Here is a 16,960-nt window from a genome sequence, read left to right on the forward strand (position 1 = left end):
CTCCCAGCTCTTTATAGCTCTCAGGTACTAGGTCCTTCGTGGGGTATTATTTGTGCCTCCTTTCAATGCTAAGACAGTCACGCTTCCGGTAAGGATGGGGGTTGCGATGGTTTGTTTGGAACTGCCCTCTGCTGGGCCTGTCAGAGGGTAGGGGGTGGCAAAGAGGACATGTGCGTATGTGTATGACGTGGTAGACCTTGTTTTTAATGGTCCTGTTTAAGAGGTTTCTCTTCCAGCATGCAGAAACTTTGTGGTCATTTTTATAGTGGTTGTTTTGTTTTGTTTTTTTATGGTTTCCATTTGGAGCTTTAAAAAAAAAAGTTATAATTTAAATACAATAAACTGCCCCTTTTGTGTACAGTTCCGTGAAGTCTGACAAATACAGTTATATAACTGCCACCACATTCAAGATAGAGAATGGCTTTATCACACCAGAAACTCCCTTGTGTCCCTTTATAGCCAGTCCCACACCCCTCCCTTACCCCTGGCAACCACTACTTTTATGTCTGTTCCAAGAATTTTGCCTTTTCCAGAATGTCCTATAAATGGGAAGCCTGCAGTATGTACCCTTTGAGTCAGGCCCCTTTCACTTAGCGTAATTTCACTCGAGATTCATCCGTGTTGTTGTGTGTACCAGTAACTTGTTACTTTTCATTCCCAAGTAGTATTCCATTGTATGGATGCACCACAGTTTATGCATTCTCTAGTTGAGAGGCATTTAGGTCATTTATAGTCCTTGGCGATTACAAATCAAACTACTATAAACATTTGCATACAAGTTTTTGTATGAATGTCGGTTTCGTTTCTCTTGGGAAAACACTAGAAATGGAATTGCTGGGTCCTAGTTGAATTATGTGCTGCACTTGGTAAGAAACTGCCACACCGTGTTCCAGAGTGCTTATTCCGTTTTGGTTTTCCATTGGAGTTACAGTTGCTATGTCTCCTCCCAGCACTTAATATTGTCAGGTTTTCAGAATTATAGTCCTTCTAATAGGGTGCCTAGTGATATTTCATTATGGATCTAATTTGCATTCCCCTAATGACTCGTGAAGTGAACACCTATTAATGTGATTATTTGCCATCCATATGGCTAATGAAGTGTCTGTTCAACTCTTGCTCATTAAAAAAAGGGGGGGGGTTGTTTGTGTTCTTATGGAGTGGTGAGAGTTCTTTGTATGTTTTGCATACTATTTATCAGATACATGATTTTCTCCTAGTCTGTGGTTTCTCTCTTTATTCCCTTAACAGTGTCTTTTGAAGCGCAGAGGCTCTCATTTTTGATGAAGTTCAATGTGGATAAGTGGATAAGGTCACAACTATTTTCTCCTATATTTTCTTCTAGAAATGTTGTAAGTTTAGGTATACGTTTAGATCTGTGACCCATTTTGAGTTAATTTTTGAATATGGTGTGCGGTATGCTTCAAAATTCATTTTTTTGCACATAGATATCCAGTTATTTCAGCATGATGTGTTGAAGACCATCCTTGTTGCCTTTGTCATGTTGTTATTCTTGCTCAGAATTGTTTTAGATATTCTAGTTCCTCTATCTTTCAATACAAAAATTTAGAGTGAGCTGGTTCATTTCTACAAAACATCCTGCTGGATTTTTATTGGGGTTGTGTTGAATCTATATAACAATCTGGGGGAGCTATCTTAACTGTATTGAGTCTTCTAATCACATTGGTGGGTTTTTAATTAAAACATATAGAGCAAGTGGAGTAGAGCACCAATGAGTTCTCAGCTGTTTAATAATAAATCATACTGAAACTAACCCTTAAAAAGCAAGTAATTAATGTAATGCTCTGTTTCAAACTGGTTCTCAAGGAAGCATTTTTAGTGTCGAGGAGGAAGGAGATTATAATTCTTTCTCTCTTTCAGAGGCTTGATCTGGACCAACTATAAGATTAGCTGCTCAGCCTTTGGAAGGAAGAAAATGAGAAAGTCAGACAGACTTCATAAATGGGGACTGGTCTCCTTGGCTGACAAATGCAAGAATTTTCTTTTTTCTTTTCTTTTCTTTTCTTTTCTTTTCTTTTCTTTTCTTTTCTTTTCTTTTCTTTTCTTTTCTTTTCTTTTCTTTTCTTTTCTTTTCTTTTCTTTCTTTCTTTCTTTCTTTCTTTCTTTCTTTCTTTCTTTCTTTCTTTCTTTCTTTCTTTTTTAAGTTTATGTATTTATTTGAGAGAGAGACAGAGTGGGGAGGTGCAGAGAGAAAAGGAGAGAGAGGATCCCAATCAAGCTCCACACTGCCAGTGCAGAGCCCAACACGGGGCTCGAACTCTTGAAACCGTGAGCCAAAACCAAGAGCTGGACGCTCAACCACTCAACTGACTGAGACACCAAGGTGCCCCAAATGCAGGAATTTTCTATCCCAACTCAAGAGAGATCTCTAGGTTAAGGAGGAAACTGCCACGGAGGACTTAAGACCTCCCATCTCCTCCTTTGCTTTGGTTTCTTTTAGTTCTGCAATACTGGGCTAACTGTTAAAAGAGTGGGTGGTGCGGGAAGCAGATTTAATTGAACCACAGCCTGTGGGGTGTGCCTGCCTCCAGGCGAGCTGCTTGGATCACTCAAAGAGCTTTCAGACAAAGGAGTTGAGGCATTAAATATGAAAATGGGCTCTGCCAGTTTCTCTGTAGCCTGGAAGCAATGCTTGCAAAAGTTGGTAAATGTGAGGCAAGTCTGCAGATTAGATCATGGATTAATACATAGTCAGTCTTTTCTGCTTTTCCACTAAGGTCTTTATCTTAGGCAGCTTTTAGAAATTAATTCATCAGTTCTCAAAAGGCCATGCTAATGAGACTACCAGAGCTTTCAGCCCTCCTTACTATAATTCAAGAAACTACAGTATGAGGGATGGGATGGGAGATTGTTTACATTGCATTTTAAGAGTGTATTTGTATTAGCTCACAGGAAAAAAAAATTCAAAAAATATAGAAGTGAATACAAGTAAAATGGTCAAGTCTTCTCACCTCTCGGCTACTCACAGTTGCTGGAGATGTCCACAGTTTGAAAGTGTAGTGTCAACTTAAGGTCCTTTGCTGTCTTTATTTAAAAAAAAAAAAAAAAAAAAAAAGTGACTGTGTGAGATTGTTTTGTTTGTTTTTAACATAAAATGTATTTTACAAACTGTTTTGCACACTTGTTTATTTGTTTTTAATTTACCTTGTCTATAGATCATGGGTACAATTTTGTTTTAGTTCTTAAAGATCTGCCTTACCTTATTCTTTTTTAATGGTTGTTAAATATCCCACGGCTCATTTTTCCATTCTCTAGTAGATGGATATTTATGTTGCTTCCAGTATTTCTCTGTTATAAAGTAAGCTGGTGTGGACATTCTATACACATACTCTTACATGCTTATAAGAGTATTTCTTAAAAGGCATTGATAGAAAGTAGAATTAGGCAGCCAGAGTGCGGGTACCTGTCTAGATCTAACTGGTGGAGCTGAATTGCCCTGCTTGATTGTTTATGAGCACACACTTTCCCATTCCTTTGCCAACTTGGGATATTAATACTCTTGAATGTTTTTCACCATGGTAAGCCAAAAAAGTGTCCTTTGCATTTGGCCTTTGTGTGATCTAGTGAAATTGAGCATCTTGTTCATTAGTGTTATATAGTCTGTGAGCGGCCTATCTTTTTTTTTTCTTATTTTTCTACTTAGAAATTAATTAACAGTACCAGAAACATTTCATACAAATACTGGTAACATTTGGCCAAAGTGATACTTAGGAGAAAGTTTATATTCTTCAATTTGTTATAAAAAAAAAAGAAAGACTAAAACTTAACCAAAAGAAAGTAACAGAGAGGAATAAAGATAAAAGCAGATAGTATACTTCACATACTTCATGGTATGTGTGTTACATTTCAGTTAGTTAAAGAAAAAAATAAAAGTAGAAATAAGGAAGTTTAAAAAAATAGACTTGACCCTTACAATGAAAACTTTTTTTTTTAAAGATCTCTGACAATTCTGATCAAGAAAAGAGGAAAAAACACAACATGTAGGAATAGTATAAAGAACATATATAAGCACAGATTTAGAGAATTTTAAAATAATAAGAGAATTTCTAGGAATAAATTTTTGTGGTTAGTTAGGTTGCTGCCATCCCCCTAGGATGAATTGTCTGGGACCCTTAATGGTCCGTCACAATGACTGGTTGAGGTGGGGTTTCCAGTAGCATTTAGTGCTTGATGACTAAGCATCTTGATGACAAGGTATGCATGATAATCTGGTAGTTGCAGATTACCATTTATGTCTGTAGATATAACAAAAACTGACAGAAGTAGAAAGCAGCCAATGAAGCAGAAAACTCATCCCTCTACAAAGGCACTAGGCCCAGATGGTTTTATGGTAGTTTTATGCAGCTAGGTATGCCTCTGTTATTTAAGTGATTTCCAACATAGAAGTCTTCTGAAATCCTTATTCAGGGCTAGCATAACTAGCAACAAGAGCATGTTTCCAGTTTCATGTGGCATAGTCATTTATTTCTCTTTAGCATTTAACTCTTTGCCCACTGGGCACTCTGGACATACTGTTCTGAGAAACTGGACAACCTTCCAGGTTTGATAGCAAGTGGGAAAGTAGCCAAGAGCTCTAAAAATCATTGTTCTCTGTGGTGCTTTCTGCAGCATCCACTGATAGTGCTTAGGTCTAGGTGAAGTGGTTACTTAGCTTAGGACAGTGATGAATGATTATCTGAAGACAGTGATACATGTGGACTCTTTGGCACACAGCTGCACTCTGAGGTTTTTTAGATGGAAGTAAGTCAATATTCCTGAGAGCCATGCGTTTAGATCTAAGTGAAGTTTGTGCATGAGCACGAAGACCTTAATCCTCTTGGAGGGGAGGAAAACGTTATTTTAGCTTCTCCCTCTACTCCCATGTCCCAAGCGCTGCCAGTTCCTGAGCCTTTAGAGAATTCATAGTATAAGCCTTGGCTTTTCCCTTTGCCAGCTTGGGATTCTCAGGTATGCTTCCATCTGTGTCCCATTTTTATATTGGGTTTAGTAAGACTTCAGGAAGAAGAGTAAGTTGGTACCTGTATTCAATCCACCATCTTTACCTGGAAGCCCATGCTAGCTTTTCATGGTAGATTCCCAGGAGTAAGTTTGGATGCTTTTTCCAAATGCAAAATATGTATATATACATATTTATGTGTGTATGAGACAGTTTAATAATTAAGCCTTATCTTTAGCAGCTTCCTCGTCTCTCACCTTCTTCCATTAGAGGAGCTTCTGCCAAAAGCCCTACTGTTACAACTGCCTTGCTGTTATCAATTTCTATTTCTGAGTTGGAATAGTTTGCTTTTCTTTCCATTGCAAAACAAGTCCAAGCCTTGTGAGGTATATACATCTGTATTTTCTTCCATAAAATGTATCGACAGCCATTTATATATATATGTATATGTGAGGCATACGTAAAATACACGAAAGGGCAGAATATGTTAAATTTTTATAGATTGGTGTAAAGTAATTTTGGAATTCAAAAGATGGATAAATTATGTTAGTGCAGGAGATCAGGAAGACTTTATGAAGGAAGTAGCATTTGAGCTAAACCCCAGAATAGAGAATTCTATTTAGTAGGCAGAAGTAAGGAGGAAGGACAGGGTCTTCCAGCCAGAGGGAGTGGCATAAACAAGAGTAAAATGTTAGGAGATGATAGAGCTCGTGTTTGGAGAATGGTAAGTAATCTAGTTTGGCTCAAACAAAGAACTGGTTGTGTAGAGTATTGGATCTCAAATGTCAGTCATTATTACAAAGATAGTGCAGTGTTGTTGAAGCTTTTCGAGTAAGATGGCAGGATTGAAGCCATGCTTTACATATGTATAATTGTGGAATCTTTGATTGCAGTTGGGAGAGACTAGAGGCAGGAATATCCTGAAGTCAAGAGACTTCAAGGAATCTCTTGAAGGAAATTAGGCTCTAAACTAATAGTAGGAAGTGATAGGAAGGAAAGGTATGGATGTTGGAGGTATTGTGGAGGTAGAATTAACGGGACCTTACAATCAAATGTGGAAGAATCAGGAAGAGGGGGTATTCATGATGATTCTTAGGTGTTGAACCTGGCTATTTGGGAAAATATGGTGCACCTAACAGAAATAGGGGCTTGAGGAGGGACATGTTTGAAGGAAGATGTTAAGTTCAGTTTTGCATATGTTAAGGATATTAAAGATAATGAAAATTGGGAAAGATACCCCATAAATAACTTAGAAGTGTAGGTCTAGTGTTCAAGAGAGATAGAAAGATTAGAAATGCAGATTCAGGGATCATCCAAGTTGAGGTGGTGGTTAACATAAAAGATAATCAGTTGCTGAGGGAAAAACTAGAGAGATTGAAGAAGTCAAGAATATAATTTATATTTAGAAGCACAAGGGTAAAGAAACATAGGAAGATAACCAGGATAATGCAGTGTCATAGAAGCCAAGGCTGAATGTGATGAAAACCCCAAAATAACTGTTGTTTAAATAAGACAGAAGTCCAGAGGTAAGAAGTCAAGGGCTAGCATGACAGTTCATGATGCTCAAGAAACCAGTTTCTTTCTGTCATCATGGTTCAAGATGACTATTCAAGTTCAAGCTGTCAGCATAGGAAGAAAGAAAAGGAGAGAACTTTAAAGATAGTTCTCAAAAGTTGCACTTTCTCTTAGAACCCGTTGGCCGAAATTTGGTCATGTGACTATACCTAACTACAAAGAAGATGGGAAATGTAGTCTTTAATGTAGGTGGTTTGACCCAATCCAAAAAACCCCATGACCAAGCAGGAAGGGGAGAGTGGGTACCAGGGATAACTGGTAAACTGTGTCACATGATGATAGAAAGAGCTAGAAGCAATGAAGACTAGAAAAAGGCTTCAGCATTTAGAAGGCTATTGGTAAAATTCAAGATGGGGAGATACTTCCCTGAGGTAGGCGGGAAGAGATCAAATTATCCCCAAGGTTTGACATGTGTGGTATTGAGAACAGGTAAGGAAGTTTGTCTGATCTAAGTGTTCTCAGGAAATTGATGTCATTACCCAAGAGTATAGGTGCTGTGGGAAAGATGACAGTCTAAAAAGAGTGGGAGAAATGAGGAATCAATCTTATGGTGATACCACAGTTTTCAAGAGATGAATAAAAGGGTAGCTAGGCTTGGTAGTTAACTTGGATTCTTGCTCTACCACTTACTGGTTGGTGACCTTGAGGAGTCATTTAACTTCTTTAAGCTTCATTTTCTCCATGTAAAGTAGGGATTCAAATTCTTACCACATGGTTGTGAATATTAAAAAAGAAAGTGTTTAGCAGCATGTCTAGCATAGAATAACTAGTACCTAATACACTGTAGCTATTGGAAGCCAGCTGAGGACTCAGTTGTTTCTTGAGTATTCAACAGGGCTCAACATTCCAGCAACTGGAGGAGAGAAAGCAAATGGTTGTGAATACCCAGTGCTGGAACTGGCAGCAGATCAAGGGAAATAGAGACAGCAAGTGTGCTGTTAAATTAGGCACGGTTAAGTATCATGGTGGTTGGAAACTGATCCAAGCAGAGCTGGTGTATTAAATAGGGAAGTTTGAGGGGCCACAGAGAGGGGACAGACTCTTCAAGAGGAGTTTAAGGAAATGGGGGAGATGTCAGGTAATCAGGACCAAGTCAAAGTAGAATAGTCCGAGTCCCAAAGCTGGGCTATACCTGTGGGTGCTGCAGTGAGTGGAGGTTCCTGACCTGAAAGTTTTTCCCCCGCTGTGCTGGCACACATCACCCTGACCTGAACTTGTAGAACGACAGGACCTTCTCTGGCATATGAGTTTTATTCTATCTAGAGTATAGGGCCACTTAGAAGAAACCAGTCTCCTTTGCAGAGTCGAGAGAAAGGAAACCAGCCTCTGGGTGCAGTGTTAGCATGAACAGCAGTTCGGAAATGGTTGTAAATGAAAAATGATGATAATGATAGCTACCATTTAATGAATGCTTCTTATGGGCGGCCATGTGCTGAGTTCATCTACACTGATTAGGTCATTGTATATCTCATGACAAATCTTCCGGGTAGGGGCTATTTTTATCACTGTTTAATAGATGAGAAAGAAGTTTGGTGTTAGAGCTGGTTCTTAAGCCCCAGTCTAGCTGAATCCAAAAAGCCTGTTTAACCATGAGGTTAAATCATTTCATCCAGAGCCCTGCTGCTATTCACGTTCTTAGCATCATAGAACTAGAAGGGAACTTAATTCATCTAATCAGTGTCAAATCATACTAAATGTCAAAGCCCTAGACAATGCATTTACAGCCATTCATTTTTTAAAAAAAGACCCAGGGAGGGACTATAACTTGGACCTCCTGAATCCCAGTCCAGGTCTCTTTCTGTTTCTCTGATTGCCGTGGACCAGAGAATGGATGCTAGGTCTACTTGTCTTATCAGATCATAGTCGCCAGCAAGTCCCTGCATAACCTAGTCGGCACCTTCCTTCTGAGGAAAACACGGTGGCTCTCCAAAAGTAGCCAAGGACTTAGGAGTTCTCCTGGGCACACCCAGTTCCTGGTGCTCACCATAGCCACTGGGCAATTGGAGGGTTCCAATCCTAACGGAAACGAAGAAGGCACAACAGTCTGGGTAGCCAGAGTAACCTTCTTCTCTGTGTCCGAGGGTTGATTTGACTTAGCAAGTTCTCACACACGCTGCATTTTTTTGCCCTAATTTAAACAGACGGGGGTGGGAGGGGGGTGATTGAAAAATGTGTAAATGTTAAAATGTTATTGTTCAAAAGCCCTTGAGATCCCCCGTGGATCATCACAGTAATTAAAATGCAGCACAGAAGACCCCTTGCTTCAGCGGCTCACAGGGTAAAAGGAAAATGAACACCCAGAATGAATAAAGATTGAAAGTTGAAGGGGCTGGGAATTAGCATGCTGCTGTGTGCTACTCAATAGAGCAGATGGCCTCGATATATGGGGAGAGTAAGGAAACAGCTGCCCCTGTGTCCTAGCCCCTTGTTTCTCTCCTAGAGGGGCAGGTTGTAGGGATGGCTGAAGGCAGTATGGGAGGAGGAGTGGAAGCTGTGTAGTTTTTTTGTTTTGTTTGTTTTTTGAGAAGAGTGCACGCATGCGCGCACACACACGCGGGAACGAGCCAGGGAGGGGCAGAAAGAGAGGAAGAGAATGTTAAGCAAGCTCCACGCCCAGCGTGGAGCCCCACACAGGGCTCGATCTCATGACCGTGAGATCATGACCTGTGCTGAAATCGAGTTGGAGCCCAGGCGCCCCAGAAGCTGCATAGTTCTAAGGTGGGAGCGCAGTGATTCCCAGTCAGGGAAAGCCTAAGGCCTGAGGATTCTCTTCTGCGAGTCTGAAAGTCTGTGAGTGCCCAGGCACCGAGGTTCCTGTCTCTGCTTTTTCTAATGTGTTTCCACTAGTGCTCGCTTCGGCAGCACATATACTAATGTATTTCCACTAAACTTTAAGCCTATCAAGACCTTATTTCTCCTTCAACGCCCTGCTCAAAAGCTACATCTTCTGAGAATCCTTCTGGCTGAAAGCAATCACACTTTCCTTTCTGCTCACTGTGCATTTGGTTTATGCATCTATTAATTTTCGTCTGGAATTCTAGTCACTTGTGCATATGCTAGTTTCTTTGGGTAGCTGGTAAGCCCGTTGAGCACACTCAGTGTCTTCATCTTTTTTATCTCTTGGGTGGCCCATGAAGACAAACATTTTGCATGTGCTTGTTGATGGAATGGGTGGTTACAGCCACAGTTCTGGGGCCTGTATCTCACTTCAGCCCTTGGTGCTCTATTACCTTCTGTCCCTTCCTTCTGCTGTCGAGAGTTGTAAGGATGATGAAGGCAATGGATGTTTGTATGTGTCACGTACGCTGTCTTTGGTGAGCTTTTGCACAAACCTACGAGGAACAGACAAGTTATTGGTCTCATCTGTGAGCAAAATATGTTGTAATGGATCCTGTGCGGAGAATAATAAGAATTGTTAATACCTATTGAGGGCTGGCATGTGCCAAATGTGGTGCTGGGTGCTTTACATGTATAATTCTCACGACAATCCTAGGAAGTACGTACTATTATGATTCCAAAATTATAGGTGAGAATACTGGGCACAAAGAAGTTAAGTAATTTGCTCACTCTCTGGCTCATGATCAGTGCCTTATATTAACATTATATTAACACATTATATTAATGCCCTAAGAGACCCAATATTATCCTGACTTTACAGAAGGAAAGGACCTCTGAGTAGTTCTTTTCCTACCTGTTGATTTTGCCAGGAAATCTAGCTTATCCTTGGATATAGTTTTTTATGGGGCTTATTAAGATCCTGAAGGTCTTAGATCTTGACAAGCTTTTCAAATACCAAGGTGTCTTTCCTAGGGAATTGCCTGGGTAAGTCATGTAATTATAAGAATCCCTTTCTGTGATTTCTTATACCCCATAAAGTATTGGTAGATTGTATTTTCTCTAATGGGATTATGACCCTCAGAAATTCTTCCTCTTCACATATTTCCTCCTTCCATAAGTTTCCATTCCTTCTTTCTGCCCACTTCCTTCCCCCGGCATCTGTCTGGTATTGAGCTCTTGGCATCTGTCTCTCTTTCTTCATTGATGGCTAGCATGAATGGGTGGCTGTTAGACAGAGCCTTCATTGTCAGCTCCCACAGCGACAGAACATTCTCTGCAGCCTGGGTTCTGAGGTCCACCCAGGCAGTGTGAGCCAGGCTAACTCCCCGTTCTGGACTCTGGTTTTCCTTTGTCATTGAACTCCCCTCCCTCCCCAAAATATTGTTAAATAAGGAGCTAGATGCTGATACAAAGGAATAGAAGCCTGTGTTCCTGTTACCAAAGTCCTCTTTTGTATTCAAATGCAATCAGAGGAACATTGCACCTTGGGCCGGAATCTGTAGGAAATTGGCCACTAGGGTAGGGTCCCAGAGGTAGCAATTTTGACTCTCCCCATCGGCCTCTTCTAGGAAGTGCTGTTGGTTTGAACCCCCATGAGGTGGTTGCGTGTCGTCTTCTCTGGCCCCACTGCACAACACTACGGGACAGCCTTGTTATGCTTCCAGTTGTCATATGTGGAATTCATAGCCCTAAAGTCATGGCTTCCTGGGGCTAAGTTAAGCTGGATGGAACTCTTACATATGCAGCATTTCTTCTTCCCTAGAGAAAAGATTCAAGTTGTTCAGTGCTCTGGACCTGACCTTTGGGATATAGAGTTTGTGAGTTAGGGGTGTGAAAATCCTGAAGCAGTCAAGTGTAGAGGAAGGAGATGCCAAAGTTCATACGTCTGGGCTCCTGTGGATAAGTAATCGGAGCCATAAAGTGGAACTAATTGGCTGCCCCCTTGAAGCTTCTGCAGGCTTGCCAAAAGCTGAACAGACTGTGGAGACTGAACCATTCTTCTGGAGAAAGTGGGGTGAATGGTACCATGTCCCCACTCAGACCTCAGGGCAATGGGCTCATTATGAGAACTGGTTGTTGGGACCCCTCCTTAAAGGCCGCGTTGGAAGAGCCAGCATTGTGGGACACTTGGCATTGCTGGTGAAGACTCTGTTTTAGTGCATCATGTTTATAAACTCCCCTCCTCACCTGACGACCCTGTTCAGTTGTGGAACTGAGCTTCAAGAAGGGGCCTTGGGCTACAGGCAGGCTGGTGAAGGAGCATGGGTGCTATGTAGGCAGTAGCAGGAGAGGCACCCAGGCAGGGATCTGCAGCAGCCCCTGAGGAGGAGAAGTTTGCCATCAGAGCATGGTGGAGACTTGGATTGTCATCACCGTTGTTGCATAAAAAGGATTTTTAAGGACCAGGCAGTCCATCCTACTTATTTTAGATACTGAAGCCCAGCAGGATGAGATCAGTGCCAAGGCCACACAGCTAGAGAACAGCATAGCCAGAACCAGAGCCAGGTGATCAGAAAAGCCTAGGTTAAAGTCTTCTCCCCCACCACCTTGGACAAAACCACCAAAGGCCCGAGGGCCTTGGATTTCTCATCTGTAAAAATATTTGACCTTGCCCCTTCAAGTTCTAAGATTCTCTGATCTCACGAACAGTACTTGGGAGCTTTGGGCAGACTACGGAATCATTTGGTATCTGTGCCGTAGATTCCACTTACGGAGCAGATAACGTTGAATATTAGCTTAGGAATGTGAGCTAGTACTGGGCACAGGGCTGCTGATGTGGGTGAAAATCCCTAATGGGTGAGAGTTCACACAGGGCGAGCCCCTTGGATGTCCCAGTGTGATCCTGGCGTGGGACTCTGATTTGGTCAATTATTTATGCCACTTCAGGGCAGAGGCATTTGATATCTTGGGTGAGTATACAGTAGTAGTAGTTGGCCTGAGCTAGTAGTGTCAGATTTTGGGGATGTTGGGGAGGTCTTGAGAGAGCTGCAAATATCTCTTGGCATTGACAAATTAGACCGTTTTGTTTTCAGTGGATCAACTGAGGTTAAACTTAAACAAATAGGAGCAGCTGGGAGGCTTTGGAAGGAGTGAGATGTGCACATTCTCAAAAAAAAAAAAAAAAAAAAAAAAGAACAGAAAAGTCTCTGCTCCCTGAGGAAGGAAGGATGAGGCGTGGAACCCTGAACAGCCCCCTGTGAGGAAGGAAGCAGTTACTTCTCTGCTGTTTTGTTTTGCATGTTCCCTTAAAGAATTCCAGAAGTTGCAGGTTGTAGATCATGACCTCCGTTTTTTTTCCCCCTCTGTTGCTGCTTGCCAGAGGAAGGGAGGGCGGGCGGCTCTAAATAACACTTTGGCCTTTATGGAAATGTATCAGATGTTCCAGGAGTGAGTCTCGCCTGCTCGCTGGCACTCTCTCTCTCTTTCTTTCTCACTTTTACTCCGTGTTTGCTCTCTGTCCCTTACTCGTGTCCTTTCTGTAGGATATAGTCAGCACTGTTAGCCTTATATAGCAAGGTCTGGTCGTTAATGTTAACAGAGACCTAGCAACAGGGAGGGCTGCCAGATAGCATTAATCAGGCCAGTGTTTGGAATTTCATAAATGCTCCGACTTTGGGTACAAATTGAACATTAAGAACAATACGAAACTGTTTTCTTCCTTCCCCTCTCTTCTTCTCTCCCTCTGTCCTCTCTCCAGCCCATCCAGCTTCCCTCTTTCCCTGTTTTTGAATTCCTCAGCTCTGCCGTACGCTCGCTGCATTGGAACTTTGTTGATTTTTGCCACGTTTAATTTTTTATTTCTCTGTCTCTCCGTCCACTCCAAGACCACAGGCGGAGCAGCAGCAGCCGGAGCCAGGACTCTGCGGAGGGGCAGGACGGGCAGGTCCCAGAGCAGTTCTCAGGTCTCCTCCACGGCTCCTCCCCGGTGTGTGAGGTGGGGCAGGACCCTTTCCAGCTGCTCTCTGCCACTGGCCAGAGCCATCCAGAAGGGTCCCCCGCACAGGGCGCCTGTCACGAGGCCAGCATGCAGCTGGAGGAGACGGGTGTGCACGCTCCTGGAGCCTCCCCGCCCAGTGTCCTGGACCAGAGTAAGAGAGTGGGTTACCCAGCTGGCCTGCCCACCACCAACAGCCAATCGCACCCCGAAACTTTGACTCACACGGCATCTCAACACCCTGGTGGTGCCGAGGAAGAAAGAGACCGGAGTGGGGCTAGAAGCCGAGCCCCTCCCACCAGCAAACCCAAAGCTGAACTCAAACTCAGCCGCAGCTTGTCCAAGTCTGACTCTGATCTCCTGACCTGCTCACCCACGGAGGACGCTACAATGGGGAGCCGGAGCGAGTCCTTGTCCAACTGCAGCATCGGGAAGAAGAGGCTGGAGAAGTCGCCCTCCTTCGCCTCGGAGTGGGATGAGGTAAGGCCATGTGACGTCACAGGGAGCCACAGCCCACCACGGCTCCCCTGTGTGCCGACTCCCGGGACCAGGACGTATGGGCCAGGATTGCCCTGGTTCCTTCGCGCTACGACCAGAGTGTTTCTGGCAGCTGTGAGGAGGCAGGCCCCACGTTGCCAGGGCAGGGGATCTTCTTGCCCAGATGGCAAAGGAAAGGTCCATTCACTGGTAAACTGGAGGGTGGAGGCCCCAGGCAGAGTAGGTCCGAGGGAGAGGCAGTTCCTAGAAATGACATGCTGTTTGGAAATATTTGGATCCCATCAGCCACCATTGAGGGAGTCGTGCTCACCCTAAAGATGCTTAAGAACAGCTAGAGAACTTTGTGTGAGTCTTCGGGAAGAAGAGTGAAGATCCAGGGTTAGCCAGGAGGGGATGAGGGGGTGGGCATTGGGAGACCCTGCTGAAAGGAGACCAGAGTGGGGCTTTTCTGTTCTCCGCTCCTCTGTGATTATTCTTACTGCTTTCCCCTGCAGACCAAACGCCTCTCCCAGCAGAAGCATTCTGCCCGTCCCACATTCCCGGGTTGATGAGGCAGAGGGCTAGGTGGTTCCAAAAACAAAGAGAGATTAGTGAGGAGAAAACATTTGGAGTCTGAGGCCCAGGTTCCTTTTGTAACCATTGTTATAGAGTAGCTAGAAATATGTACCCGAATATTTTTCGGTGACCTGTGACATATCTTACTGGGCAGAAGAATGTGTTTCTCAAAGATTGGTAAACACCCAGAGAATGTGAAAGTGCTACCCTTGCAGGCTTCTTGCTGAGAGGAAGCTGCCTTTGAAGGGGACTGGCTCTATCTCCCAGGAACATGTTCAAGAGATGAATTTAGCTCTCTGAGAGGAGGGGAACAGTGCAGCTGACACATCCATTTGAGCAATCTGTACACTAAATGCCCTACCCAAGTCTGTTCACGTTGCAGCTGCAAAGTTATGTAAACCAGAGTGAATCCCATTCCCTGTGTGGGAACAGGGCAGAGGCAATTCCTACTGCACTCTTCTCTCCAGATAAGATGAGGTTTGGGGTAGTTGGGCTGAGGTATCCTGTGCAGTAGAAAGTTTTCACTGGTTCATAAACCAAGATTTGGTGAGCCCGTACTAGACTGTAGGCCACTTGAGGAAAATCAGTTTGAGTGAGAGAGCTCCCTGGCCCATGGGAGATGACACACAGAGTTTGTGTGTTTGTAGGAATGTGTGCTCTGCCTTTGTCTTTTACTCATTTACAATCAAGTATAGGGTTAGGCAGTTTAAGAGTAAGATAAGTCCAGGGCGCCTGGGTGGCTCGGTTGGTTAAGCGTTTGACATCGGCTCAAGTCATGATCTCACGGTTTGTGGGTTCGAGCCCCTTGTTGGGCTCTGTGCTGACAGCTCGGAGCCTGGAGCCTGCTTCTGATTCTGTGTCTCCCTCTCTTTCTGCCCCTCCCCCCGCTCACTCTCTGTCTCTCAAAAAATAAAATAAACATTTTTAAAAAATTATAAAAGGGGCGCCTGGGTGGCTCAGTCAGTTAAGTGGCTGACTTCTGCTCAGGTCATGATCTCGCAGTTCATGAGTTCGAGCCCCAAGCTGGGCTCTGTGCTGACAGCTTGGAGCCTGGAGCCTTTCAGATTCTGTGTCTCCCTCTCTCTCTGCCCCTCCCTGGCTTGTGCTCTGTCTCTCTCTCTCTCTCAAAAATAAATAAACATTAAAAAAAATTTTTTTTAATTTATAAAAAAAAAAAGAAAAAAGGTAAATCCAGTATGCTCTGAAATGGCAGGAGGGGCCCATGGAGAATAAATATCAGTGGAGGTGGGGAGGGTGGAGACAAGAGGTGAGAAAGGGTAGAAGGGGAGTGGAATTAAAGAGCCAAGTGTTTTGGTGAAAACCAGGTTGAAGCTAGAAGAATGAAGAAAGGGGCCTTGGAGAAGAGAATAGCATGAGCAAAGGTGTAGAGCTGGGAAAGCTTAGGTCATTTCGTTTCTATAGAGTGTAGAATTTGTATAGGGGAGCATAAGAAATAAGGGTAGAGGGGCACCTGGCTGGATCATCCAGAAAAGCATGAGGCTCTTGATCTCGGGGTGGTGGGTTCAAGCCCCACGTTGGGTATAGAGATTACTTAAAAAATAAAACCTTATGGGGCTCCTGAGTGGCTCAGTGGGTTGAGCGTCCAATTTCAGCTCAGGTCATGATCTCGCGGTCTGTGAGTTCGAGCCCTGCATGGGGCTCTGTGCTGACAGCTCGGAGCCTAGAGCCTGCTTCAGATTCTGTGTCTCCTTCTCTCTCTGCCCCTCCCCCACTTGCACTAAGTCTCTCAAAAATAAATGAATGTTAAAAAAAATTTTTTTTAACAAAGTAAAAAAAATAAAATCTTAGAAAAAAAAAGAAAAAGAAATGAGGGAGTGAGATTGGGACCAGATAGTGGGAGGGGCCTGAACATGAGGCTGAAAAGTGAGTATTTTGATTTGAAATGAAGGCAATGTCTCAGAATCCTTCAAATGGGCTGGAAGACAGCTTTACCAGTCTAACCAATTACCTCTTCTTTTTGGCCTCATCTCTGAGCATACGTCTTCCAGCCAAGAGGTAGATCATGCTGGGTGATTCGCCACAGGATATCGGTGCTCTGTTACCACGCGGCAATGCCAGGCAGTCCTACGAGCTCCACCATTTCCTCCTGGAGAAGAGACATGAAATCACTGAAGCACGGCCTAGCTTTTAATTGAAGTTGGCCCTTCGGGGTAACACACTAGTTGTCTCTTGGCACCTTAGTGAGAGGAGGTTCATATGCTAACATTTCCGTTGCAGGTAGAGATTGCACGTAGTAGGTGCAGTGAACCCAGGGACCGTTTGGGGTCTAGGTGTCCTGGGCTAGTCCGTGATGTGACTGAACCACCAGAAGCAGCGTTACACTTCAAATTTGAAAAACTAAGGCAACTGAGGTCTCACTGGAAAGAATTCAGAAGATCACGAGTGAATATTTTTTTTTTTATTTTTTTTTCTTTTTCAACGTTTTTATTTATTTTTGGGACAGAGAGAGACAGAGCATGAACGGGGGAGGGGCAGAGAGAGAGGGAGACACAGAATCGGAAACAGGCTCCAGGCTCCGAGCCACCAGCCCAGAGCCCGACGCGGGGCTCGAACTCACGGACCGCAAGATCGTGACCTGGCTGAAG

General features: G+C 43.6%; 1 protein-coding gene across 6 annotated transcripts in view; it reads left to right on the forward strand.

Moving 5' to 3' along the window:
- The window catches only part of ANKS1A (ankyrin repeat and sterile alpha motif domain containing 1A), a 179,471-nt gene that overhangs the window by 92,433 nt on the left and 70,078 nt on the right, over positions 1 to 16,960 (forward strand). For all 6 annotated transcript variants that reach the window (XM_086706644.1, XM_086706645.1, XM_086706647.1 and 3 more), the window contains one exon: positions 13,192 to 13,781. In XM_086706644.1, the coding sequence (XP_086562770.1) occupies positions 13,192 to 13,781 (590 nt within the window). The remainder of the gene's footprint in view (positions 1 to 13,191; positions 13,782 to 16,960) is intronic.

The sequence above is a fragment of the Puma concolor genome, chromosome B2 (assembly GCF_028749965.1).
Source record: "Puma concolor isolate L17-30 chromosome B2, mPumCon1.1.hap2, whole genome shotgun sequence".
Classification (NCBI taxonomy): domain Eukaryota; kingdom Metazoa; phylum Chordata; class Mammalia; order Carnivora; family Felidae; genus Puma; species Puma concolor.